At 36.2% G+C, this 25,295-nt stretch overlaps 3 protein-coding genes and 1 non-coding gene across 4 annotated transcripts; 3 read left to right on the top strand and 1 right to left on the bottom strand.

Annotated features, from left to right (window-relative positions):
* The first annotated feature begins 11,150 nt into the window (after positions 1-11,150).
* On the top strand, positions 11,151-15,744 carry PBS1 (Protein kinase superfamily protein). Its single transcript, XM_021960702.2, has 5 exons — positions 11,151-11,846; positions 12,487-12,704; positions 13,710-13,899; positions 14,386-14,777; positions 14,913-15,744. The coding sequence occupies exons 1-5, from the start codon at positions 11,723-11,725 to the stop codon at positions 15,399-15,401; spliced, it is 1,413 nt and encodes a 470-aa protein (XP_021816394.1). The 5' UTR covers positions 11,151-11,722; the 3' UTR covers positions 15,402-15,744.
* A 605-nt stretch (positions 15,745-16,349) lies between these two features.
* SAG29 (senescence-associated gene 29) lies at positions 16,350-18,639 on the bottom strand. Its single transcript, XM_021960705.2, has 6 exons — positions 18,373-18,639; positions 17,672-17,708; positions 17,356-17,566; positions 17,099-17,260; positions 16,892-17,011; positions 16,350-16,771 (listed from the first exon to the last, which is right to left on the bottom strand). Exons 1-6 carry the CDS (start codon positions 18,425-18,427, stop codon positions 16,508-16,510), a joined length of 849 nt encoding a protein of 282 aa, XP_021816397.1. The 5' UTR covers positions 18,428-18,639; the 3' UTR covers positions 16,350-16,507.
* Positions 18,640-23,217: 4,578 nt separating this feature from the next.
* TRNAQ-UUG (transfer RNA glutamine (anticodon UUG)) lies at positions 23,218-23,289 on the top strand. Its single transcript has one exon. It is a non-coding gene; the product is annotated as a tRNA-Gln (tRNA).
* Positions 23,290-23,343: 54 nt separating this feature from the next.
* DCI1 (delta(3,5),delta(2,4)-dienoyl-CoA isomerase 1) lies at positions 23,344-24,478 on the top strand. Its single transcript, XM_021960703.2, has 2 exons — positions 23,344-24,101; positions 24,191-24,478. Exons 1-2 carry the CDS (start codon positions 23,465-23,467, stop codon positions 24,379-24,381), a joined length of 828 nt encoding a protein of 275 aa, XP_021816395.2. The 5' UTR covers positions 23,344-23,464; the 3' UTR covers positions 24,382-24,478.
* The last annotated feature ends 817 nt before the right edge of the window (positions 24,479-25,295 follow it).

Below are 25,295 nucleotides of genomic sequence, written 5' to 3'. Positions count from 1 at the left end.
CCTGCCTTTTGTCATCTTCAATTTGGCCTTCAACAAATTCCAAACGTGCCCTTGCCCTTTGGATTTCATCACCAAGTTGAAGATGCCTCTCCTTCCAGAATCCAAAAACCCTTTCAGACTCAAAACTTCCAACAAAATGGTCATTCTGTCTAGGAATGTGACACTGCTTATCTGGTGACTCACTTGCGTGTCGAAGGCGGTCTTTGTTTGGAGGGGTGTTTATTATGCTTACATCAAACTTGGTTAATAAATCCATTCTATGGAGGGAGAGAGTTTCTGTGGAGGAGAGAGTTTCAGTCGATGGAGAGAGATTCGGTGGAGGAGTCAGTTTTTCGTGGAGGGAGAGTTTCTATGAAGGATGTGATAGTAATACAAATAAAAAGGTTCCCGCCAAAAAATATTTGGTTGACAATGTATAAATTAATTTTTTGTCTGATACAATCTAAGTTTAATCCTAACCACTGTGGTTGGGTTCACTAACTAGATGTCACTTCCATTGAGTTTCTTTCAACCACTAACAGTGGTGTAATGAGGTTGACATGCTTGAAAAGCAAAACCTGACACCTCTTTTTAAAAATTGAAATAAAGTACATATGTTGACTACACGCAAGCTTTAGTATGTTGGTCTATAAAGCTATGTCCCCTTCCTCAAACGAAATTGCATATGCAATCCTCATCCTCTAAAAACAAATAGGATTATTCAAGCATGTCATCCTCTTCAGGCGCTAACAACACAGTCGAATATGAAAAATTGGAGTTGCAGGCTCCATTTCCACGTTGTACTCGCCGACCCCTTCCATTTTCAACATCATTTGGGAGTGAGGGGGACTCCGATGATCCATTAGAGGCAATACATGCAGTCAGTAGCAAGCTAGATTATAATTCCAGACTGATCAATTCGTGGCACGAGAAATGTGTTGAAGACGAGGCCATTCTGGCTGATCTTAACATTAGAGTTAACAAAGCGTTCTCCCAAAAGAACAAGTACTTGAAGTTGAGTCATACAAGGAAGTTGAAAGCAGAGGAGTTGGATACAGTAATGAATTATGAAATTAAAGGTTGTTTGATGGACCATATGCGATGCGAAGAGCACCATAGTGAATTGGAGATGGCATTAAACGAAGGATTCGAAAATTTCCGAGCATTTGCGGCAACTACTCATACAAGTTATAATTGGGACTATGTATCCCCTGATGCTGTGAGAGAGATACTAGACGATGGTGGTGACATGAGTGAGCATAAGCACGTCAAAGCTGCTCGGAAGAAGCCGACCAATACGACAGACTAATTGCGGCTACGGCTGTTCAGTTGGTTGGGGTGATCGTGGTATTGCTAACAGGGACCAAATAATATGCTTTGCAATGTAAAACTATCTTATGGGACCATTATGTCAGTCGTCAGTAATTCGTCAATTTTGTATGAATGAATGAAATGTTTGGATGCAGTAAATTAAGCTATACAAATAATGGGTTATTCATGGACTTTTTTCTGATGTTATACAATACTTGGAATGTAATTTGTTCTTTTTATTTTTCAAAACATCCCTTCACTCTAATAAAGGAAAAAAAAATTAACAAATTGAAGAAGAGAGAAACTGATTAACACCAGAAATGGTCTATTCTCACTCAAAATAACAATAAAAATAATAATTTCGAGTAAATATAATTAACAAATGTAGAGGCTAAAAAGTAATATAATAATAATGTAGGGTAAATAATAATAAAATACTAATATAGCGTAACCATGAAACAGGGAATTCAGTAAGGAAGATGAAGTGTCAATGAGTTCGTATCAATTTTCGAAACATTTTTATCATTTTTGTGTATTTAGTTATGAATTTCATAAGAAAAAATAATAAAATAAGAATTTAGGGTAAAAACCAAGGATGTGGCCATGTGTATTGACGTACACTTGTGCAAGTGGTGAAAGGTGATGCGCTCAGATCGTGCCAGGTGTCAACTTCCGATTATTTTGGCTTTTTTTAGTGCAAAAATCTTGAAAAAAGTTAAATAAATTGTAGGAAAATTGGAAAAATGCCCCGAAAATTACTCCGGCCTCCTTGTGATGTTATACAACTGGGGGAAGCTAGAAATCATCAATTTCATAAAGAAAAAATTTGAATGCCTTTAGATAACTCACTTTCCTCTTAACCCTAGCTATATATGTTGTTAACTTTAACCTAGATAACCTACATCAACAAGCATCTCCCGTGAATGCTCGAAATTGTCTTTTAAAATGAATAACCATGAAACGGGGAATTCAGTAAGGAAGATGAAGTGTCAATGAGTTCATATCAATTTTCGGAACATTTTTATCATTTTTGTGTATTTAGTTATGAATTTCATAAGAAAAAACAATAAAATAAGAATTTAGGGTAAAAACCAAGGATGTGGCCATGTGTATTGACGTACACTTGTGCAAGTGGTGAAAGGTGATGCACTCAGATCGCGCCAGGTGTCAGCTTATGATTATTTTGGCTTTTTTTAGTGCAAAAATCTTGAAAAAAGTTAAATAAATTGTAGGAAAATTGGAAAAATGCCCCGAAAATTACTCCGGCCTCCTTGTGACGTTATACAACTGGGGGAAGCTAGAAATCATCAATTTCATAAAGAAAAAATTTGAATGCCTTTAGATAACTCACTTTCCTCTTAACCCTAGCTATATATGTTGTTAACTTTAACCTAGATAACCTACATCAACAAGCATCTCCCGTGAATGCTCGAAATTGTCTTTTAAAATGAATAACCATGAAACAGGGAATTCAGTAAGGAAGATGAAGTGTCAATGAGTTCGTATCAATTTTCGGAACATTTTTATCATTTTTGTGTATTTAGTTATGAATTTCATAAGAAAAAACAATAAAATAAGAATTTAGGGTAAAAACCAAGGATGTGGCCATGTGTATTGACGTACACTTGTGCAAGTGGTGAAAGGTGATGCGCTCAGATCGCGCCAGGTGTCATCTTGCGATTATTTTGGCTTTTTTTAGTGCAAAAATCTTGAAAAAAGTTAAATAAATTGTAGGAAAATTGGAAAAATGCCCCGAAAATTACTCCGGCCTCCTTGTGACGTTATACAACTAGGGGAAGCTAGAAATCATCAATTTCATAAAGAAAAAATTTGAATGCCTTTAGATAACTCACTTTCCTCTTAACCCTAGCTATATATTTTGCAACAACCAACATCACAAGTATATTTCCCTAATATTAATTATCTAAGTTTTAATAATACAATAATTAGTTTCCTTTCATATAAAAGGCTGTAAACGTATCTGTTTTGTTATAATAATCCACATATATAATAATTGGACAATGCTCTGAAGCCATCATGGGTGCGTGCATCTAGATCTTTGAACACGTCAACGCTATTCAATAAGTTGTCAATATGGCTCCGTCTTGGGTTCGTAGTAAATATCTCTATCATGTCAAATCACATCGTTCGATGGCCTGACACCAGTCAAGCAATTTTGAAATAGTACTGAATATTTGTCCTAGTCTATATGAGTGATTAGAACTTCACACAATATTTTATTTTTCACAGTATATGTTGCTTTGAGGGATTCCCTAAACATATAATATAAAGAAAGATAGAAAAAGTGTGACATGAAACAGTACAAACAACAACATATAACTGGGACAAATTAGAAGTATATTTCCTTAATGTTCATTATCTAATTTATAATAACACAAGTATTACTTTCATTTGCTTCATATATAATTATTGGGACTATGTATTGCAATTCCTTGTGTCTAAAATTGTATTTTGCAAAAACTGAAATATTATTCAATAAGTTGTCAATATCACCACGCGTTGGGAATCAGTAAAGTCGCATTATCATGTCCCTTCACATTAAACAGATGGCGTACTTTTTTCAAAAAATTGACACGTCAGTCATAAGTAACACTCTCCTTATTCACTTTACATGCCAATGTGCTATACATTCTTTGGTGAATGATTTATGGGTTATTTATATAACAAAATATTACAAATATTGCTGAATATTTATTTCGTCTATATGAGTGGGGACACGAGTGACCATAAGCACTTGCAAGCTGCTCGGAAAAAACTGACCCATACGACCGAGTGAATATGGCTACCATTGTTCAGTTGGTTGGGGTGATCGTGATATTGCTAAGAGGGAGCACATAAAATGCTTTGCAATGTAATTTTCTTGTGTGTGCGAAATTACGAGTAGTTGAAATGTTGGTGTACACTTTAATATTCTCCAAGCATTCGAAATGTGATTAGCTGCAATGTACTTATCATGCATAGAAGATGTTGTATTGTAGTTTGTATTTTACACGCTGATTTCTAATCATTGTGTTCCAACATAGTGCAAATTTCAAGTATCCTTCAGGTACGAATGTTTACAAAATCGTGCACCAATATTTCTTCATAGTCAAGGTCAGATCTTAATAACCAGTCAAGCACTAGAACATAACATTAGGAAAAATTGGTTGCTGCTGTAAATGATTAGTGTTGCTAGAAATGATTCGTGCTGGAAATCATTACTGCTGATGGAAACAACAGCTCCCTGCTGGAAATGCTACATTACCCTGTCATATAATCAATGAATCTGTGTCACTCTTTCATAATTCAGCATAAACTACCCATTGTACATGGTAAAAGTCATTGCTTCTTCGCAAAACTCAAAATTTGATACTTTATCAAATGTCTATGAAAATTTCCAAATAGGGAGAAGACATGTAAAATTAACATGTGTCCAAATTTCATGCAAGAAGTAAACCAACCAAATTTCCATTTCAATTAGCAGTGGACAAAGTAAAAGCTTATCAGTGGACATGAACAAACAAATAAAATAAACTGCATATAGAAAACTTAACCTGATCATTAGCCTTCATAACAACCAGCCTTTGTATAATACAAACATAAATCATTCGGTAGGTCCGTGCATCCTGTAAAATTCGTCGAATAATGGGTCACTGAGATCTATTGGAGTTGATTCCTCATTGTTTGACGGTGATGTCCTGCATAAACACCAAACACAAGCACATAAAAAAATTTAACTATTCAAATTTTAGGTGTTATTATAAATAGTTTTAACATCTTACGGTGTGTTCAAATTTCTTGGGCATTGTCTTCTATCATGACCAATGTCTCCACACTCCCGACAGTGTCGAATCCCTCGCTTCATTGACTTTTCCTTTGCTCCCGTTACTTGTTTCCACCTTCCTTTGCACCTTACTCTCTTAGGGTCTTTCATATATTGTGTTTGAGAGCTAGACCCTCCAACTTCGTTATTACTTGGTCCATCCTTCAACAACTTCAACTTCACCCGCAAACTTTTTAGAGTCTCTGACACTAGCTCACATCCTTCTTCACACATTAATGCATCCTCAACCACATCTGAAGTAAGTCGGGACATTGTACTCCGCTTTATTAAAAGACCAGGATCTGCAGAGTCTTTAATTTCGTTGCCATTTGCATTTGACACCAATCCAGCTTTCGCAGTTTTCTTCCACCTTTTCAAAATATATTTATCGGGCATATATTCAATCTGGTCCCTTCTGAACAATGCTAGGATGTGCTTGCAAATAATCCCAACAAATTCAAATTTTTTGCAGCTACACGATGCGTGGTCAGAATCTTTGACATATACGACTTCTGCCACTCTTGTTTGCCAATTTTTCCTTTCGCTCACATTAAAGACAACTTTTGAAGCATCCTCTGTTTTGAGCTCTAGGAAACATGCTGTACTTTGTATTAGTTCTTTCTCAAACTTTTGAAACATTGCCCTTGTGTACAAGGTAGCCATTTGTTTGTTCATTGGCATTGGTAGAATACATTGAGCCACTTCAAATGCATCTACGTGATCAGCAGCTAACTCTTTTTGACGTTGATGGGAAAGTGCCCTCTCAAATCGTATTATGAAATCCATCAACGAATTTCTCCTTGATATGTATTGCTTGAAGAAAGCTTGAGAACCTTCCGCTCTTTGGAAATTGATTCGTTATTGGATTTTCTTTAAAGGTTATTACTTTTCATTCATTAAATTACCATGAAACCTATTATGGGTTCATATGAATGTGGAATGAAAATATATATGTATATATTTTATATATATATATAGATTGTTAATTGTAAATATTTCTATTATTTTGATATTTGAGATTATATTATAGTATTTAATAGTATTCCTAAATGTTGTTTCCGATATTTTAAGTTTATGCATTATTGGAAATGGTGAAATCTCTAGGGGTTGTGGTTATTTATTTAGTTATCTATTACTATTAAAATTATTAGTATAATATTGGAATGGTTTGTTAATCAGATTTCAACGTGAATAATAAGTTAATTAAATATCTAAGTGCATATTTATATTTAATATATATATATATATATACTCATTATGAGAAAATGCGGAATTATGGACACTAGTTCTCAACAGTATGTTGTGAAAATTTCTAGGTAGTTGAGAACTGATTTTTGGAAAGTTGAGAAAAGAATTTAAGTATGGTTTGTGAAATAAAGTTTCAGAATATGGTTTCCAAACCCACCTCAGGAGTACCCCCCCCCCCCCCCCCCCCCCAATTGCCTTTGAAACATATTGGTCATTTATGACATTGCCCCACAAGTTTCAGGGACGTCTGAACCGTGTGGTGTGAGAATATGCGTTCTCGGGCTGACTACATGTTTTCCGAGTTCTGCGAGAAATGCGGCTCAGGCTAACTAATGGTCCCCTAAGTCTTGCGAGGAATGCGGCTCGGGTTGACTTTGTGTTTCCGAGGCCTGCGAGGGATGCAACTCTGATTGACTTTGTATTTCTGAAGCCTACGAGGATGTAACAGACAAGATACTTGGAATTGACGGAATATTATCAGAATTGATGGAATATTAAAGGAATTGATGGAATATGAATGGGGGTACACCTAGGTGGAGAGTAGATGAGTTTGTTTTACGAGTAAAAGAGGAAAATATATGTTCCAGTTAAGTTGTTGATATTGACATTAAGATTTCACGTGGTCAATGCTATTTTAATAATTTTTTCGTTTTCCTACTTATCTGAAATAATATAAATCTTTATATATATATATATATATATATATATGTAATCTAAACTAGTAATATATAAATTGATTTATGAATTAGAGGAAGTTCAGTGAGTGGCTTACTTATGTTCTGAGTATGAACTGTTTTGAGAATTGGGAAAGTTGGAAAGTTTTACTTCAGAGTTTGTGAATGTTATTGAGCATATCACTAATATGAGAACTAGGATTGATTTGTCATCACAACATAAGATAACAATTGACAATATATACAAGTGAGATATTAAAAGAGGAAGAACTACGTGTGGCTTGATCTCTCAGTAAGGGTACGTAGGTAGCCTGGGGTCCCACCCGCGTGCAACCGCAAACTAAAGATATTTCCAGAACTTTAATTTAGTCATTTGGATCTAATCTTACTTCTTTTGGTTTTAGAATGAGTCGGTGTCGATCGTGTCGGTGGTTTTAAAGCTCGTTTGAAAACAAGGCTTGATTTAATGAATATTTTTTTCCCCGTCGGACTAAGTGAGTGTTGTTAAGTATGGTTGTGGTCAAGACAATTTTGAATACAGTTTTGGATTGTTGTATGACTTGGGAGCCGAGTGCTTAAAGTACTTGTGATTGTGTTGGGTTGTTAAATATCGTACGATGGAAATTGAGAAGTTATTTTATGATAATTATGGTGGGCATGCATAATTGAACTCGAGTTCATTATTTGCGTCGTTAAATCTCATTATTTGACTTAAGAGCCGCTGGTGGTTCTGTTTTGAATTATTGAAGGCTAGAGGCCTAGTTTGTAAAATGCTTGAAGGTTAACTTGTGCATGCTGCCAGTTGTGGTTATTAATTGTGTTTTAACATGTTGAAAAATCTTGGGAAAAGTCCAATTTACAGGGGAGACTCTGCCGAATTTTTGGAAAAAGTCAAACCCTAAAGAAACTGTGGTTTTCATTAGAAGGGCATTTTGGTCAAGTGTGCTCAGCACCCGCCATGTGTCAGACATGCACAAGGTCCGGCGCAAATTCCAAAGTGGAATTTGGGTCGGGTCCTGTCACGTACTGTCTGTATTGCCCCCTGTTTCCCATAGCACCTTGGCACCGAGGAAATCGTCTTTGATGGTCTGGTTTCAGTCGAGCTTGAGTACAATTTCATTGAGTTTTTTGCCCGTGACAAGATTGGTGAAATCTGATTCTTCAATGGAGGTGAGAGAGTTGAGATAGTCGGTGACTTTGCCATAGAGCTGATTTTCTTGAATGCTTTCGTTGAATTCTGGGACTTTGAAAGATTGGTAGACATGGAAGCAATCTTCGAATCGCCTCCACCATTTCTTCACAAGAAAAACCAACCCAGTTTTGTACAGAGCCACACAGATTGCTACAAATATATAGATGGTTACAATTACAAGAAAGAATGGATTGATTCATTCTTTCTCTTCTTTTGAAATTTTGGGGCAAAAACCCAGTTCCCAAAACCAAAAAGTTGGGAAATTTGGTGATCTATAGCAGAGCTTTTTGTGGTGAAAAGAGAATTTTCATAAGTCTTTTCCTTCTTTTTGAAGAGAAAATCATGGTGGGTACATAGAGAGTTACGAATACACTTGGGTTCGGAAGAAGAGGATGAGTAAATGGAAATATGAAGAAAAAAAGGGAAATTTATATACAAATGAGAGAAATTCGAAAATATACAGACAGTTATGAATTTTCAATTTTTATTTTATCACTATTATTTATTTTATATTTATTTTTAACGTACAAAATGACTATTTTACCCTCATATTTAACGGCAAATTGGATGAAATGTTGCAGATTTAGATGGTATGGGGGAAATTGGCAAAAAAAAAAAGTTCATATCCTTAATTTTCTATAAATAAATAAAAAATAAAAAAAAGATATGTGGTAAATCAAAAGTTAGGTACAAGTTCAAGGGGCAAATCACTAGTATACCCTTAGAAGAATTTGTGTATTTGTCTTAGACTCTAGAGCTAGGGAATGCACCAACCCCCCAAGTAGGAGTTATATTGTCATAATATCATCTAAGACTGCGAATGATACACGTTACAATCCCATGTATTTAATCCCAACAAGTACCATGCTTGACTATGGAGGAGTATTAATATTAGCACATGCGCATTGGGAAACAAAACCGTACAGGCAAACAAGCGTCGACAATGGTACTCAGGGACGGACCCAGGATTCCAAATTGGGGCGGGCTAAATCTTTAAGGTACGACGGTACGAAAAAATTTCATGTTCAACTCAATGGTATAAGTGAATTTTATTTTATGTTAAACTAAGCAAAATTTACATGTTAAATACTAAATTTTTTGTTGTGAAGAGGCAACGTCTTTTTTTCAAAAAATGAAGAAGAAAAACAAGCCTAAATACAACACAAACAAAAAAAAAGTATTAAAAACACACACTCTCTCTCATAAGCTCTATTTTTCCCTTTAACCGAAAACATTAGTTCTCTCTTATAATAAAATTATATAGTATTCTTTACCAACAAACAATTATATATAGTTTGTTTATTTTTATACTACCCATGCGTGTAGGCCTGCCCAAGCCCAGGCAAACATTTGTGATGTTTTTATTCCTTTAACCTATATATCATATCTATTTATGCCCTAACCCAAGATATGTGGGTATGTTTTTAAAGAGTAGGCGGGCTAAAATTTACTTTGGACTGTAAAAAAATTAAAGCCCCCCGGGCTGTAGCCCAGGTGAAGCTACACTAAGGTCCGTGCCTGATGGTACTTCATCCTGTTGGGAGGGATGGTCCAATCTCCCAGCATTTCTATCATCCATTTCACCTACCAAATTACCAATGCATTATGTTCATTTTCTTTATTTTTATTTTTATTTTGCTTGAACAAGCAGGATCGAGAGAGACGATAATTGAGTACATGACATATTCTTAATCACTTGAATTATATATTTCTTATTATTAAGATCTAACAACTTGGAAATTCGCGATGCCACAGCCCACGGTGAAAATTAATAAAATGTTTTACAAAAATAAAATAAAAACTTGGAAATTCTTTACGTATGAGCCAAGGCCCAATACACTTATTTTTGCAGCCGGCCATGGCCGTAAAAGAAAAAATTAAAAAACATGAAGGGACCTTCCTATGTAAAATCTGACAACGTCAGAAAGGAACCTTCACTGTAGTCTGACAGGAATAATAAAATTTGGGATATATTAGCACGACTTAGAATCTTAAGCTGCAGCAATCAATCATGACCCTTCATTCCCATTTTGTTTATGCATGCCATTCGAATATTGTCGGTGCTATGCCATTTCTACTTCTCTACCATCCATCCATCATCATCATCATCATCATCATCATCATGGCAAACGTACAGCACAAGTCCAAAATTTTATAGACCAGACGTGTGGCATCTCTCAAATTTGACCAAAGGAAAAAAGAGAGAAAAGGAACATTTTAGCTGGAGTCAATCCTTCTTGTCATCATCCAAACTCTTTCACAACGGCGGATCAAGAAATTTTCTTTTCAAAGATTAACGTCTAAAATGTTAAAAATATTATATACAAGATAGACCCAAATTTTTTTGAAGATAATATTATAATTCATTTAGAAAACAAAAAAATGACTAAAGATTTAAAAGAACCAATTTGCCCCTCATTTTGATGGAAAAAAGTAACAGAAGTTAGTGCAGGACATTTGTTACATACAAAAGTGGAGTCGAGGGACTATAGAAGCTATTTTGAAAGTTGAGAGATTAAGAGCCAGTTGGGTATTGTTGTGTTGTGAAAATAATCACTGTCAAACGGACAATTAAAGCTCAAGTGGCTCCTAAAAAGCCTTTATTATATTAAGTAGTTGGTAAGTTAAAAAAAATTGATCATCTTCTTCAACATGCTTGCTTCCATTTCTCAATGGACGAAACCTCAAGTTGGTGCGAAAGTGTGTATATGGAGGCACACACGGAGGTCATATTACCGCGTGGTTGTGGGCCAACCCATGAACCGGACCCGTTTGGCACAAAAGCCTACACTAGTACAGTCTTTGTGTAGTCCGCCAATCCCGCCATTTGACACGTTTTTGCGCTTAACCGGCTCCCATCCCATCCACACCACTTGTTCTTGAGCCTTTTATTTTTCTAACTTTTACAACGTTGCTGGCTTCTTCATCTGTCTGAAAAACCAAACACCCTAAGATTTACCTTGCTCGGTTAAAATTTAACTTTTTGCGAAAATCTAGAGAGAAGAAAGATACAGAGTTGCCATTTTTATTTTTTGGTCAAAGTCTCCTCAGAGAGAAAGAGGGAGGGAAGTGTTGTTGTTGTGCGTGTACAGTAGGAGGAGAAGACAAAGCCGGCTCTTTTTGTTTTAGTTCTGTTTCACTGCCCCATTATCAGATTCTTTTACGCACCAAAAGGATTGGGATTTCTTTTTCTTCTCGCTCATTCTCTTCCTCTTTGTTATCGTTTTTGGTGTTTGTGGACTTAGATTCGTTTGCTTTTGTCCTTTAGATAGCGTCTGCATCTGCCTGATCGCTTCAACAAAGAGGAAAAGAAAGACAGAGAGTTGCCCAGATATTTGAATGGGCTTCGGATTGGGTTGTTGTAATACTGGGATTGGAAAACCAAACTCTGATTGAGCTTTGGATTCATCTGGGATAAATTTTCTTTCTTTTTTTCTCCTTCAATTTTTGGATTGGAAACGAGTTAAAAATAAGTGTGCCTTTTGATTTGGGGAAATGGGTTGTTTCCCTTGTTTCGATTCGAAGGAGGAAGAGAAGCTGAATAATCCAGTGAATGAAATTGATGACCGGAAGCAGGGTCAACCAACGGTCTCTTCTAACATTTCCAGATTGCCTTCTGGTTAGTTGTAGGCAGTTTTCATTCTTTCATTAAATCCTTATTATTTGGTAATTTCAATGTCTTGTTGCATGATCTGATCTGGGTATTTCTCATTCATTCGTTTTTATGAAGAACATGCTGAGGATGCCTTCTTCTTTTAGTTATTTGGTTTTGTTGTATATTACTTTGCTGCATGATTGATTGTTTGATTTAGTTTGTGAGTTCTAAATTGGATATGTTTTAGGTAGACCCCACCAGATTTTGACATAGTTCATAAAGAGTGTTCCTATCTTTTGTAAAATTAGATCTCATGATGACTTTGTTTGTTCAGGTCAATCTGATTGGTAGCCAGTGGTGGTGTCCCAAGTTGTAGCTTATTTGCATAATTGAAGAACTAGCATAGATATTCATAATTTCATCCAATTGAATACAGTACAACTGAATTTTATAACCTGTCCTTTATATGTTTTAGAACATGCCAAATTTCAATCATTTCGTATTGGGATTGTGGTTTCATTGCGTTTCCTTTGTTGCAAATCCACTTGATCTTTGGCTTCGAGTGTTTTGCTGAACTCAGGGTCCTATCTTGATCAGGGAGGTCTAGGAGAGACTGATATGATACTTAGGGATCTACACTAATTTGTTACAATTGTATTTGCAGGAGCAGACAGAATGAGATCAAGAAGCAACGGGGGCTCCAGAAGGGACCTGGGGTCTAAATTGCCTGATCTCAAGGATGTACCTGGGGTACAAATTGCTGCTCAGATTTTCACTTTTCGTGAACTTGTGACTGCAACAAAGAATTTCAGGCCAGAGTCTTTCATAGGGGAAGGAGGATTTGGGCGTGTATACAAGGGGCGACTTGAGAGTAGTAGTCAGGTAAATTCTTTTGCTGTTGCATGATCTGTTATTTATACGGAGAACAGGTATTACAGGATTGAGTTTTTGAAATGAAGCAAATGAGGCAATCGGTACAGGAAACATGAGTGAGATATTGAACATTAGTAAGCTGGTGGAATCAGTATACCAAAAATAGTAAAAAAAAATTTAGCAATTATATTCTATAGCTGTATGAAGTACTAACAAAGACTGCTAGGTTTTGCTTTATTATTTCAACAACAAAAAAAGAACTAAATTACCAATGACGAGGCTATAATGTGAGCTAGATTCTAGAGTTTTCAGTGTCATAAGGATGGTTATTAGACACTGTTAGAAAACAAAAGAGAAAAGCACGGTTGTTAAACTTCTCATTCAGAATCTAGAATGCTATAATTCTTGGTCCCATATCATACTTTCCAATCCATCTCAAAACGCCAAGGTTATACAATGCTTATGATATCCATCATGAATTATTAAATATTTGCGAAAATTGCAAAAATTCCACCTGGACTTTGAGGGCACTTTTATCTTTCCCTCCAATCTCCCGTGGGACTGCACTTTTATCTTTTCAGTTGTTTATTTATTTATATTATCTCAAGTTTTTATTTTTAGATTCTAATAGATTTAGAATTTATTTTATTTTATAATTATATTTTTTCATGGGTGAGGTAGTGATGAGAATGCCCTTGAAAATGCGTCCATGTGCAAGTCATGTGATGAATTTTGACGTAAATTCTCACATAAGGTGACAGAGGTGCCACATTAGCGCAAAAGTAAAGTTTGGATGACAAATTGTTGAATTTTTTTTTCATTGGGTGGCTATTGCACACACCCCTCCAGTTAGCATTTGTGCTATTTTGCAATTTTGTCTATATATTTAGACTGCAGATTCACTCTGACATTTCTAATAGGTCATGGATGTGCAGCATGATTTCACAGTATTTACCACATGTGACATGTTTGAGATGAGTTTGGATTCTTAACTTTGTTTTATGGCTTTAACAGGTGGTTGCAGTTAAGCAGTTGGATAGGAATGGACTTCAGGGTAACAGAGAATTTCTGGTTGAGGTTCTCATGCTCAGTCTTCTGCATCACCCCAACCTAGTGAATCTGATTGGGTACTGTGCTGATGGAGATCAGCGGCTTCTTGTTTATGAATTTATGCCCTTAGGATCATTGGAAGATCACCTTCATGGTATCTTTTCCTTTTTGTTTCCCCCTCTTCTTTTGGCTTATTGTCTGTTTCTCGCATTATGAACTTTTTACTTTCTAATTTCTGTTTCATTAATTTCAACTAGTGAATAGTGGTCATGGATTCACCTTACGGTGTTCAATTATTTAGACATTCAACAGTTCTGCTCTGCAAATATGGCAAATACATGTGATGCATGCTATGTGGAAGTGCTTTTTCAAAGGTTTCTTTTTCTAAAAAGAAAAAAATGAGGGAATATTTACAACGTTGGAATGAGTGGTGAATTTTGAAGTATTGCATACAGAAATATAAGTATTTTCTTTTATCAAATGCCGTCTCAGTGAAAAATAGAAGGAAAAAGAAAAACATTTGTTTATATTGCTTATGGTGATTTCCTTATGTTGATTTAAAAGATGCAAATAATCTAACAGAATTGTATCCAAACGATTTGAATGAATCACCTATAATAGTATGTTGATTCCTGTGCAGATCTTCCACCTGATAGGGAACCATTGGACTGGAACACAAGAATGAAAATAGCTTCTGGTGCAGCCAAAGGATTGGAATACCTGCATGACAAGGCAAACCCTCCAGTTATTTACAGGGACTTCAAATCATCCAACATATTGCTGGAAGAAGGATTTCACCCAAAGCTTTCAGATTTTGGGCTTGCAAAGCTTGGTCCCACCGAAGACAAGTCACATGTGTCGACCAGGGTGATGGGCACTTACGGTTATTGTGCTCCCGAGTATGCAATGACTGGACAATTGACAGTAAAGTCTGACGTCTACAGTTTTGGGGTAGTCTTTCTGGAGCTGATTACTGGACGTAAGTCCATTGATAGCAACCGGCCCCATGGAGAACAGAACCTTATCACATGGGTAATTTTTACTTAGTTTCTTACAGCATAATTGCCTGAAACTTATCTTCTTGTTGTGCAGGCTCTATGGGGCTGTCAAGCATGGTTTCTGTGTTGGTGAAAATAACTGAACAGCAGTGGTTTTATGTCTATGCAGGCACGTCCATTGTTCAATGATCGAAGGAAGTTTTCAAAATTGGCAGATCCAAGACTGCAGGGTCGGTATCCGATGCGGGGTCTCTACCAAGCTCTAGCCGTGGCATCCATGTGCATCCAGGAACAGGCTGCCACACGGCCTCTCATTGGGGATGTGGTCACTGCTCTGTCTTACCTAGCCAACCAGTCATATGACCCTAACACGGCTTCAGGGCATGGCCACAGAGGTTCTGGAGAAAAGGATGAGAGAAGACACAGAGATGAGAGAGGTGGAAGGATATTGAAGAATGAGGAAGGGGGAGGATCTGGACGCAGATGGGATTTAGATGGTTCTGAGAAGGACGATTCCCTGAAGGAAACCGCGAGGATGCTAAACAACCGGGATTTGGATAGAGAACGAGCTGTTGCTGAGGCCAAGATGTGGGGAGAGAATTGGCGAGAGAAAAGACGACAGAGTGCACAAGGCAGTTTTGATGGCACTAATTTGTAGTGCCATATTGTACAAGGCACCATCTTTGCCATTAGTTCCTTGCCTCCTTTCTCAGCGGACCAACATGTTTTCTAGTTTAACCATTTTTATTTTCCTTTCCTCTTATCCAAACATGAAGAAGAAGAAGAAGGAACCCATAAATGGAAATTGTACATTATCTTCTAGGAGAATGAGAACAGAAGAAACAGGACGTATTTAAAAATTTTGAGAGTAAACGCGTCTGGGTAATGCTATATGATTCTTCTGTCTCTTGTGCTCGTAGTGTTTTTTAAACAAAAAAAAATGAATATCTGTGGTTTGTCTCTGCACTCCCAGTCTTTTTCAACCACAGTTTTATCGCGTATTTTACATGTTTCTTTGGTGATGCGTTCATGCATGTGTTCAATTACTTTATGTCCCAAAGAAACCGGATTAATCTGCACTTTATTCTTCTTTCTTGCCGCAAATTGAGTGCCGTTCTTATCCTTAATAAAGCGTGCACTTCGCCACGGTTATCTTTTTATGTTCTTTCTTAATTGAACTTCCGAAAAAAATTAAAGTATAGAAAAGAATATACAATTCATCTCTTCTCGATGTTGAAAAAACTCTCAAGTTGGAATTTTGACAATCCTTTATACTAAGCCGTGGTTAGTGTCCATGGGCAGTATGCCATAGCCGTTGTGTGTGATATATAGGTAGCCAGGGCCATGATCGAGAGAGAAGGGATGCACCATTAATTTGTTTAAATTTTTTTTATTATGAAACAAAAGTTTAGGGGGATGGGAGGCTATCACATCCGAGGGCCAGAGTACTGCACCGTTAATTGAAGTACTCTCGCATGTTACATTTTTAGACGGACCACATTAGCCAATGCATCACATCACATTATACGGCATGTGGTAATTAATTCACTTATTAAGTCAAATTTCTGGTTAATAACTTGATCATAGATTCATAGGCATACTCTCATATCACAATTAAGTATTATTATTATTATTAATATAATTATGATAATAATAATTATAATGAGCAGAATTGAAGCCAAGCCAAGCGTACGGTATAGCTGTACCAACACTACACATACACATCAAACGACGCCGGATTCATCATGACTTGTATATATATAATTATGCACATGATACTGCAGCAGTGTGAGAGCCTGCATCCACCTCCACGCTTTTGCGGTGGTCATGCGGAGGAGGATCCACCGGATGAACCTCGGAAGTTGGTAATGTGGTTAAACCGACAACGTTTTTCACGTGCTGATCAGCAGCAACAGCAGCTGGTATCTTTTTCTCATCATCTTCTATGATCACCTGTTTGCGGTTTCTGTAGATTGCATAGAGCAGCATCTGAAGTAACCCCAGAATGAAACCCAACACGTTTGGAATCTACAAACAAAAAAATCAGAGAGGAAAATGATCATTAATATTAGTTGTTAATTATATACTAATTAATTAATTAATTAAGTGAATAATAAAAAAAATAAAAAATAAATTATGTTTACTCACTGCAATACAAATGTCCTTGAGGAAAAGACCATAGGAAAACCACATTACGGCACTCAATGTAAGGAAAAATGATAAGTAAAATGGCATGAATTCCACACTCCTTGTTCGGATGACCTGTGCCTGCAATTTATATATAACTAAATTAATAAATTAAAAGAGAGAAATTCTAATTTATATGGGATTGATATTTAAGTTAAGTAAAATTACCACAGCACTTAAGGGGGCAGCAAAAACAATGACAGAAATGGCGACATTGATCCAGCCAAGAACTGGGACCCGGTATTCACTTCTCACAGCAAAGTGTGAAAGGACAAGGATCGAGCAGAAGAGCCCCACGTTCATAAAACCAAATAATTTCAGGGTGAATTTCTGCCAAAAACAAAATAATTATTTGTTGAATCAGAACATAATTAATTAAGACATTACTTTACGTTACGCAAATGAAATAAAATTAAGTGTCGTACCCTGGCATCCTTTGGTGCATAAAAAATGAACATGACGATGTAGATAGTTTCTATTACAGTTCCGAAGGAGTTAATGGTGATGAGAAGCATAGCATTCTTTTTCACCAACGCATAGTAGAACCAAAGCATCCCACTGAACAATGCTACCAGATATGGCACCGATTGGAAACCTTGAGTTGATTTTTTCTTGTAAATTCCATAAAATGTGGGCCTGCAACAACCACCAAAAAAGAAGAAAGATATTTAAATAAATATAACTGTGTGTGTATCCCTTTTTAAATAAATATATATATATATATGTGTATGTGTCACTTACACTGGGGCTAGGAAAACCATGAACGAGATTACATTTCCTGTCATCAAAAAGAAATTATATTAATTATCAACCGGTCACTTCTTTGTAAATTGTTAGATATTTATGTAAGTGTGGTCATTCAAATGAAATTTCTAAACTAACCAAGATTACAACAAAAGAAAGAAAAAAAAAACACTCTAATTATCTAATTGATGAGGAAAGGTTGATCATCCAAGATAACACTGCTTTACAATGTTACTTAAATATAAAAACTTACCCGTAAATGAACTAGAAGAAAAAATTGGACAACTTATTGTCAAATTTAGAAAATTTATGGCTGTGTGGATTTAAATTCCTCCTCTGGATATTGCCAAAGATGAACGAATGCCAACTAAGAAATAAAGGTGACTCATAACCGAGAAGAATATGACAATAACATACAAGTGTATGTCCTCAACAAATATATATATGACGCCTGCATCATATTTTTGTCTTGCTCATTACTTTGGTATACCCAGCTAATTAAGTTAGTGTAGCTAAGCTAGCTATAACCCAGTTTCCATCACACTGAGAGCTGATGGAAGATGTTATACATATCAAAGAATGAAGATGCGGATCATGCCAGTTAGTGAAGGCAATTAGAATTCCCCTTCTCGTGCATTAGAGATATGACTTTTGTCAAAATAACTATATATCTCAAAGTATAATGCATGTTTGTTTACCTAGGATACCAAATGTGAATGCCCAAGGATGGTCGTTGACTGCTAGTGCACCCATGATAGCAAACTCAAAGTGAAACTCTCTATCTCACAAAATGAAAACTGAAAGGATACAAGAAGAAGCTTAGACTCAGTTGGTGATGATATGAGTGACCCTAGAGCTCTCTCTTCCTCTCTCTCAATTCTCAATTCTCAATTCTCAGTTCTCATGCAGAGAGAGAAAATGAATGGAGAAGTAGTGAGTGGTAAGGAGGATGGTTGATGGGTTTGCGCAGCTTTGTTTATATACACACATAAAGTGGGAAAGAAGAAAATAAAAAAGAAAAAAGAAAAAAGAAAAAAAGAGAGAGGAGAAATAAGTAAGGGGTGTGCGTATTGAACTCATTCTGGTTGCATGACAGATGTAGGATTAGTAGGTGGTGTACCATAAACTCATTCACTGAACCACAAATACAAGCCCCACGTGCCCCACCCCATCGCGTGCCAATAGAGCTAGCACTCACCACACTAGCTATGCACTTTTGATAGGCATTAGGATCACCCCACATTGTTAATTGTTGATTAATATCACCCTAAACTGAATTAGGAAGAGATGATTCTTTTTTAATACAAACGGTAATCTAAATTACTTTAAATTAATATAATTTATGGGGAGGAGGATTCGAACTAAGGTGCAAGGGGACGGACTCACTGCCCTATAGCCAACTGACCTAACCCACGTCTGCAGGAAGAGATGGTTTTTAGGTTCAAGTGTATGATTGTTTATTAATCAAGTTTAGAGGGGCTATTAATTTTACCATAACATGAATCCAACGCTTGTTGAGAAAGAGTAGTTAAACTTAATTAGTGGCTTTGCTCTAACTAAAACAGGACTTTCCTCATCATAGCGCAAAAGCTAGAGCTACCATTCACGTGACCTATCTCATCTCTCCATTTCCAAAACAGAGTGCCTTCCTCTGCCTTTGAGAGCCGTTTCTCCATTTATTCTGAGGCATTAACGAAACACGCGTTGCCGCGTCAGCCCTAGTTGTCATTTTTATAGTTCTCACAAGTCACATACAAATGACAATGTTGTTTAGCGAAGCTTTTGATCCAGGCCGTTGATGTTTGTTTGGTAGCGGGGGTAGCTTCTTCACTGTTCATTCAATTAACCAGGTTTCGTGTGCATCGGGGATCTCAGTGTCAGTGTGCATGACTTTTTTCCTCTTCAAGTAATCAAATTTCCAAGGGCTGCCCAGCTTTTTCATACTGTTTGCGGTTATGAGAGGGAGGGAGGTTTTAAGTTAAGACAAAAATATTAAATTATGATGTTGTTGTTATTCATTCTTGCCTCTATTATTTGCTTGGTGGATGGGAGCCTTTGGACACACAGATATGTACCAGCTGGTTTATTATAGGACGTGAATATATGTGATTTGATTGCCATGTTTTCTTCTCCTAGAATAAATATATAAATCGTGTATATGCTTTACCCTTTTTAATAATATTATTGCCGCTAAACTTGTTTATCACACACATCCGTATCTCAAAAGACTTGGTACGTAATTAGAATAATAAGCAAATTAATATTACGTGAATTTTTCAATTTCGAACTATATATATTTTCAAATAAAAAATCTAATTAATTACGTTTGACAATATAACATACTAAGAGCATCTCCAAGGGAGATGTCAAATACCAAACATCAAATTTAAATTTGATGGCTGATGTGGGAATTTAACATCTTAGAGCATCTCCAAGGGAGATGTCAAATACCAAACATCAAATTTAAATTTGATGGCTGATGTGGCAATTTGACATCTTACATAGCTTTACACTCCACCCGATATGTCAAATTAAATTATTATTTTATTACATTTTAGTGTTGATTTATTTTTAATTAAAAAAAATAGAAAAGAAAAAATAATAAAATATTTATTTGACATCTTGCTTTTGGGATGTCAAAAATAACATCTCAATCTTCAGCCTTCATTCCACATCAGCTTTGACACATCGGTTGGAGTGTGTGAGATGTTATTTCTAGCTGTTAAATGTCTATGTGGCACTTTTGACATATCGGTTGGAGATACTCTTACACAGCTTTACACTCCACCCCATATGTCAAATTAAATTATTATTTTATTACATTTTAGTGTTGATTTATTTTTAATTAAAAAGAATAGAAAAGAAAAAATAATAAAATATTCATTTGACATCTTGCTTTTGGGATGTCAAAAATAACATCTCAATCTTCAGCCCTCATTCCACATCAGCTTTGACACATCAGTTGAAGTGTGTGAGATGTTATTTCTAGCTGTTAAATGTCTATATGACACTTTTGACATATCGGTTGGAGATGCTCTAAAGGATATGAAAAGGAGAAGTTTCTTTCTATCTCCTAAAAGCCAAATGTTATGGTGAGTGTGGTGGCTTTATGACGTAAGAGTCCTTGCCTCCAGATATGATTTGGCTTTTTTATCTCATGTGATCATGATCATGAGAGACCAATAATGCAGTGATATAGACACATTCATTCATTCATTCATTGCCACCAGTTTTGTTATTCAATCAAATATGGCAACGTTTTTATATACTAGCAGCTGGCTGGCTCGCTCTCTCCCGCTAGCTCCTTACCTCACAGAATATATCTGATCAAAAGGGATGTCAATTTAATCTTGAATTTGCATTTATTTTATTTTATTTGGCATTTATCACCCACGATATTGAAATTTTGCCTTATCATTTCATGAATCTTCAGAAAGGAAAAGAGATTTTAATGATTGCAATTTGTTATCGATCTCATCAATAACATTAGTATGAAAAAGAGAATGCTTACATGTACATATTGACAAACATGAAGGATATTCCCATGATTTTTCTTCTTCATGCATTGTCGACCTTGAAATGAAGTCAACCTTTTCTCTCAACATATAAAAAGGGGATTAAAAATCTAATTATAACGCCACCTACACCCTACAGGAAATTAACTAGTTGTAGGGCGGTAAATTTTTCAATGATAGGAGGTGAAATAGGAGAGCTACCTCCTATGTGAGTAAAGCTTTTGGGGTTGAATTTTTGTGAAGGAATTAAAAAGCTTCATCATGATAGGTGATTAGGATAGTACTCTTGGATGATCATGATTCGTCACGATTACTGATGACTAATTAATGAATTAATTAGTTAATTTGTGGTTGATCGATGAGAAGCCTCAAGATTACTCATGATTGGACCAAATTTCTTCATTCAATTTATGTCTTAAATTTATATTATTATTCATTCCAATTCAATCCTAGCAACCAAACGGGGCCTTAGTCTCTTGTCATTAGAACGATGCGTTTACGACATTTCATTTCTGATTTTCAGTCAAATATATCTTTGATTAGTGACGATGGCGTTGCCTTCATTTCGTGCTATTAGTGGGAGTCAGTTCGGCATGTCATAGCAAACCAAAGAGATAAGGCAAAGGTACACCATGACGAATGAGATAATCTTGAGGAATAGGAATGGGAAGGAAGAGGGTTGAGCGCTTTTGATCATGTTGGGGTCAAATTGATCAAAAAATATATATATATATATATATATTTTTTTTTTTTTTTTTTTTTTTTTCTTTTTGTAGCTGTGTGTGCCCAACATCATTGGATTCAAATCACAAAAGCCTGTCCTCTAAAGATATGTTGAAATTATTTGATTACGTGCAGTGCAAGCAGGAGGTCTTAGTTGCGCCCTAATCTGATCATTGTAAATTTCCGAGTCCTCAATACTGGAATTACGTGCATGGCACATAATATACTCTCTTTTGTGGTAGCTCTCCTTTTTGAATTCATGACTGGGTCCAACGTAAGATGAGGTCCGACTCCAAATTTTCAAACGAGGCCACCTAACTCATTTAAATCATTTTTGTTGACTTTGAGTTTAGAAATGCAAAAGTGTTGCCTAAATCTTTATATTCTTATTTTCCTTCAATTTTGTTGGCCTAATTGTTCATCATAAAAGAGAGGGGAATATTGTGATTTGGTAGCAAAATAATAAAAAGAGAGATAGCGATATTCGAAAAGAGTACCAAGATTTTCAATCACATTTTAATATCACATAATGTGATGTAAAATTATTAATTGACATGATATATACAAATCACTTGTAGACATACATGTGGTATTAAAATGTGATTAAAAAAATTTAGTTTGATTTTGATCAGTTTTACTACCAAACTACAATCAAACCATCAACCATTGAACGGTGTGTTTGGTTCGTTTTGAGCTAAAATAAAGAGGAAAAACAAACCAAACCAAACCAACCCACTTTTGAGAAACTCTTTTGATCTTTTGTTATGTTTTCCCGATTACCAAATACCAAGAAGTAACAGTACAATTTGGTTTGGTTCAATTAAAGCGCTTTGATATATACCAAACTGAACAAAACTAATTTTGATTTCGTTCATTCATTCCAAAATTACACTTGTTTAGGGTATTATGTCGGGGAGAATTTCTAAAGGGCTAAAGCAGTTCCTAACAACCAAATGCTCTTCTAATAGCGTTTGGCATAAAAACTTATAATTGATTCTGGTCATAAAAGCGTAGCATTCATAAACTACTTGCAAGTACTTCCTTAGTTTTTATATAAATAAATTTACACATTCTAATCGAAGCGCTTACGAATAGAAGTGCAGAAGCATTCCCGAACAAACTCTTAGTTTGAATTACACAACTCGAATTAGTTTGAATTTGCTGGTTTGAACCGTTGGAACGGTTGTTTTCTCACTCCCTAATTTAACATGAAGTAATTCATACATATTACAACTTTCCGACACAATTGGCAATGTGGGATTTACATTGTTATAAAAACAAATAAAGCACGTTTTCTCACAAGAAGGTTCTATGGTGTAGTGGTTAGCACTCTGGACTTTGAATCCAGCGACCTGGGTTCGACTCCCGGTAGGACCTCTTTTTTGTCAAAATTTCATTTTCATCCTTTTCTCTTAAAATTATCGTTCACATCGGGAATCGGGATCACTTAATTCTGTTGACCTTTATCTTCATTTCCTTCCCTTTCTCTCATCTCTCTCTCTCTCTCTCTCTCTCTCCTCTCAAACTTTAGCTAGTGTATTGACAAACAAAAATGGCGAACTACACAACTCTAGAAATTGTTCAAGAAAACCCAAATTCAGCCGTCTTCTTCCTTTACCTGAATCGCCCAAACCATCGAAACGCTCTATCGCGCGACTTCTTCACCGAATTCCCCAGAGCCCTCTCGTCCCTCGACCAAAACCCAGACGTCAACGTCATCGTTCTCAGCGGCGCCGGCAAGCACTTCTGCGCCGGAATCGACCTCAAAACCCTAACATCGATCTCCGACCAGTTCGTCTCCGGAGACCGAGGCCGTGCCGGAGAGAAGTTCCGTAGAGAAATCAAGGAACTGCAGGAGGCGGTCACGGCGATCGAGCGGTGCCGGAAGCCCGTGGTGGCATCAATCCACGGGGCGTGCATCGGTGGCGGTGTTGATATCGTGACCGCCTGTGACATAAGGTATTGCAGCAAGGACGCGTTCTTTTCGGTGAAAGAGGTGGACTTGGCGATCACGGCGGACCTCGGGACGCTTCAGAGGCTACCCAGCATCGTCGGGTATGGTAACGCGCTTGAATTAGCGCTTACGGGTCGGACCTTTTCGAGTTCGGAGGCTAAGGAGCTGGGCCTGGTCTCTAGAGTGTTCGGGTCCAGGGAGGAGTTGGATAACGGCGTACGTGTCGTCGCTGAGGGTAAGTTTGTCATTCCAGAAACAATGAAATTATGATTAGTAATTATTGTTTTTTTAGTTTTAAATTTTAATTAAGTAAATTGTATGCAGGAATTGGGTTGAAATCTCCACTTGCGGTTAGAGGGACGAAAGCAGTGTTGCAGAGAAGTAGGGAGCTGAATGTGGAGCAAGGCTTGGATTATGTTGCCACGTGGAATTCGGCGATGTTGTTATCTGATGATTTAAGTGAGGCGGTCTCTGCCCAAGCCCAAAAAAGAAAGCCTGTTTTTGCCAAACTCTGAATCTGTAGCTCACTTCAATTTTGTTGTTTAATAAATGGAAAATACTTCCTCGCTCCTACATAATATATTTCTAATAAAAAAATTTACAAAGTAAAAAGTGTCAACTTGTCACCGATTATGTTTTTTTGAGTGTGTAAGCACAAAACTTCATATGTATATCATCATTATTTGGATAATCAAAAACTTCATATCTATCATCGTCATAAATGGACTTAAAAGCCTCCTTATAGTTGGATGTTTGAATGGTTGTTTTGATGTTAGTATTGCTTCTCGATGCAATATCCTTAATAAATTACATCATTCAATAATTTCAAGCATAATTAGTATTTAGAGCATCTACAACCATGCTCCTTATTTTTTAAGTTAAAATTTAGCTAAAAATACACAAAAGTTATTTTAGGAGCTCTCTATAAAATTTGAATTCCAATCATACTCCTTATTTTAGAGAGTCATAAATACTATAATTATTTTTTAATTCAATATAATTGGTCTATCTCTATACAAAATAATTAAAAGTTTAAAATATGCATAAAACAAAGCAACATTAAATTATAGAGAGTCATTAAGAGTTCTTTCTCTCTACTCAGATTTAAGAGCTCCTAGAGGTCTCCTAAAATTAGGAGGTGGATCTAGAGCGTGGTTGGAGTTGTATTTTTCCAATTTCTCCTTAAAATTTGTTTTAGGAGGTGATTTAGAAAGTATATTGTAGATGCTCTTAGTATAAATTTAATATTTTTATTGTTGTAATAATTATTTGGTTGGCTATGGGCTCCCATCAAAACTATGGACCCAACAAGTCCACATCACACAACAATCGCCAAGAGATAAATTGATGGATGCCATGCCAGCAATGATTTATTTTCTTGGTCCATTCTACTGCCGTTTTTAGTATTTTCGTTTCTCCCCTGAACTTA

The sequence above is a fragment of the Prunus avium genome, chromosome 1, assembly GCF_965620075.1.
Source record: "Prunus avium chromosome 1, drPruAviu1.hap1.1, whole genome shotgun sequence".
In the NCBI taxonomy this organism is placed as follows: domain Eukaryota; kingdom Viridiplantae; phylum Streptophyta; class Magnoliopsida; order Rosales; family Rosaceae; genus Prunus; species Prunus avium.
The sequence above is the reverse complement of the archived record's forward strand: the minus strand, read 5'-3'. Positions and strand labels throughout refer to the sequence as shown.

What these genes read in the sequence shown, in the direction of transcription:
- PBS1 (XM_021960702.2), top strand. Translation starts at nt 11,723, where the DNA reads ATGGGTTGTTTCCCTTGTTTCGATTCGAAGGAGGAAGAGAAGCTGAAT. An exon ending in CATTTCCAGATTGCCTTCTG is followed by an intron (nt 11,847 to 12,486) that starts GTTAGTTGTAGG and finishes TTGTATTTGCAG; the next exon opens with GAGCAGACAGAATGAGATCA. An exon ending in ATTGGAAGATCACCTTCATG is followed by an intron (nt 13,900 to 14,385) that starts GTATCTTTTCCT and finishes ATTCCTGTGCAG; the next exon opens with ATCTTCCACCTGATAGGGAA.
- SAG29 (XM_021960705.2), bottom strand. Translation starts at nt 18,427, where the DNA reads ATGGGTGCACTAGCAGTCAACGACCATCCTTGGGCATTCACATTTGGT. An exon ending in ATGGTTTTCCTAGCCCCAGT is followed by an intron (nt 17,567 to 17,671) that starts GTAAGTGACACA and finishes TGGTTGTTGCAG; the next exon opens with GCCCACATTTTATGGAATTT. An exon ending in ATGCACCAAAGGATGCCAGG is followed by an intron (nt 17,261 to 17,355) that starts GTACGACACTTA and finishes TGTTTTTGGCAG; the next exon opens with AAATTCACCCTGAAATTATT.
- DCI1 (XM_021960703.2), top strand. Translation starts at nt 23,465, where the DNA reads ATGGCGAACTACACAACTCTAGAAATTGTTCAAGAAAACCCAAATTCA. An exon ending in CGTACGTGTCGTCGCTGAGG is followed by an intron (nt 24,102 to 24,190) that starts GTAAGTTTGTCA and finishes AATTGTATGCAG; the next exon opens with GAATTGGGTTGAAATCTCCA.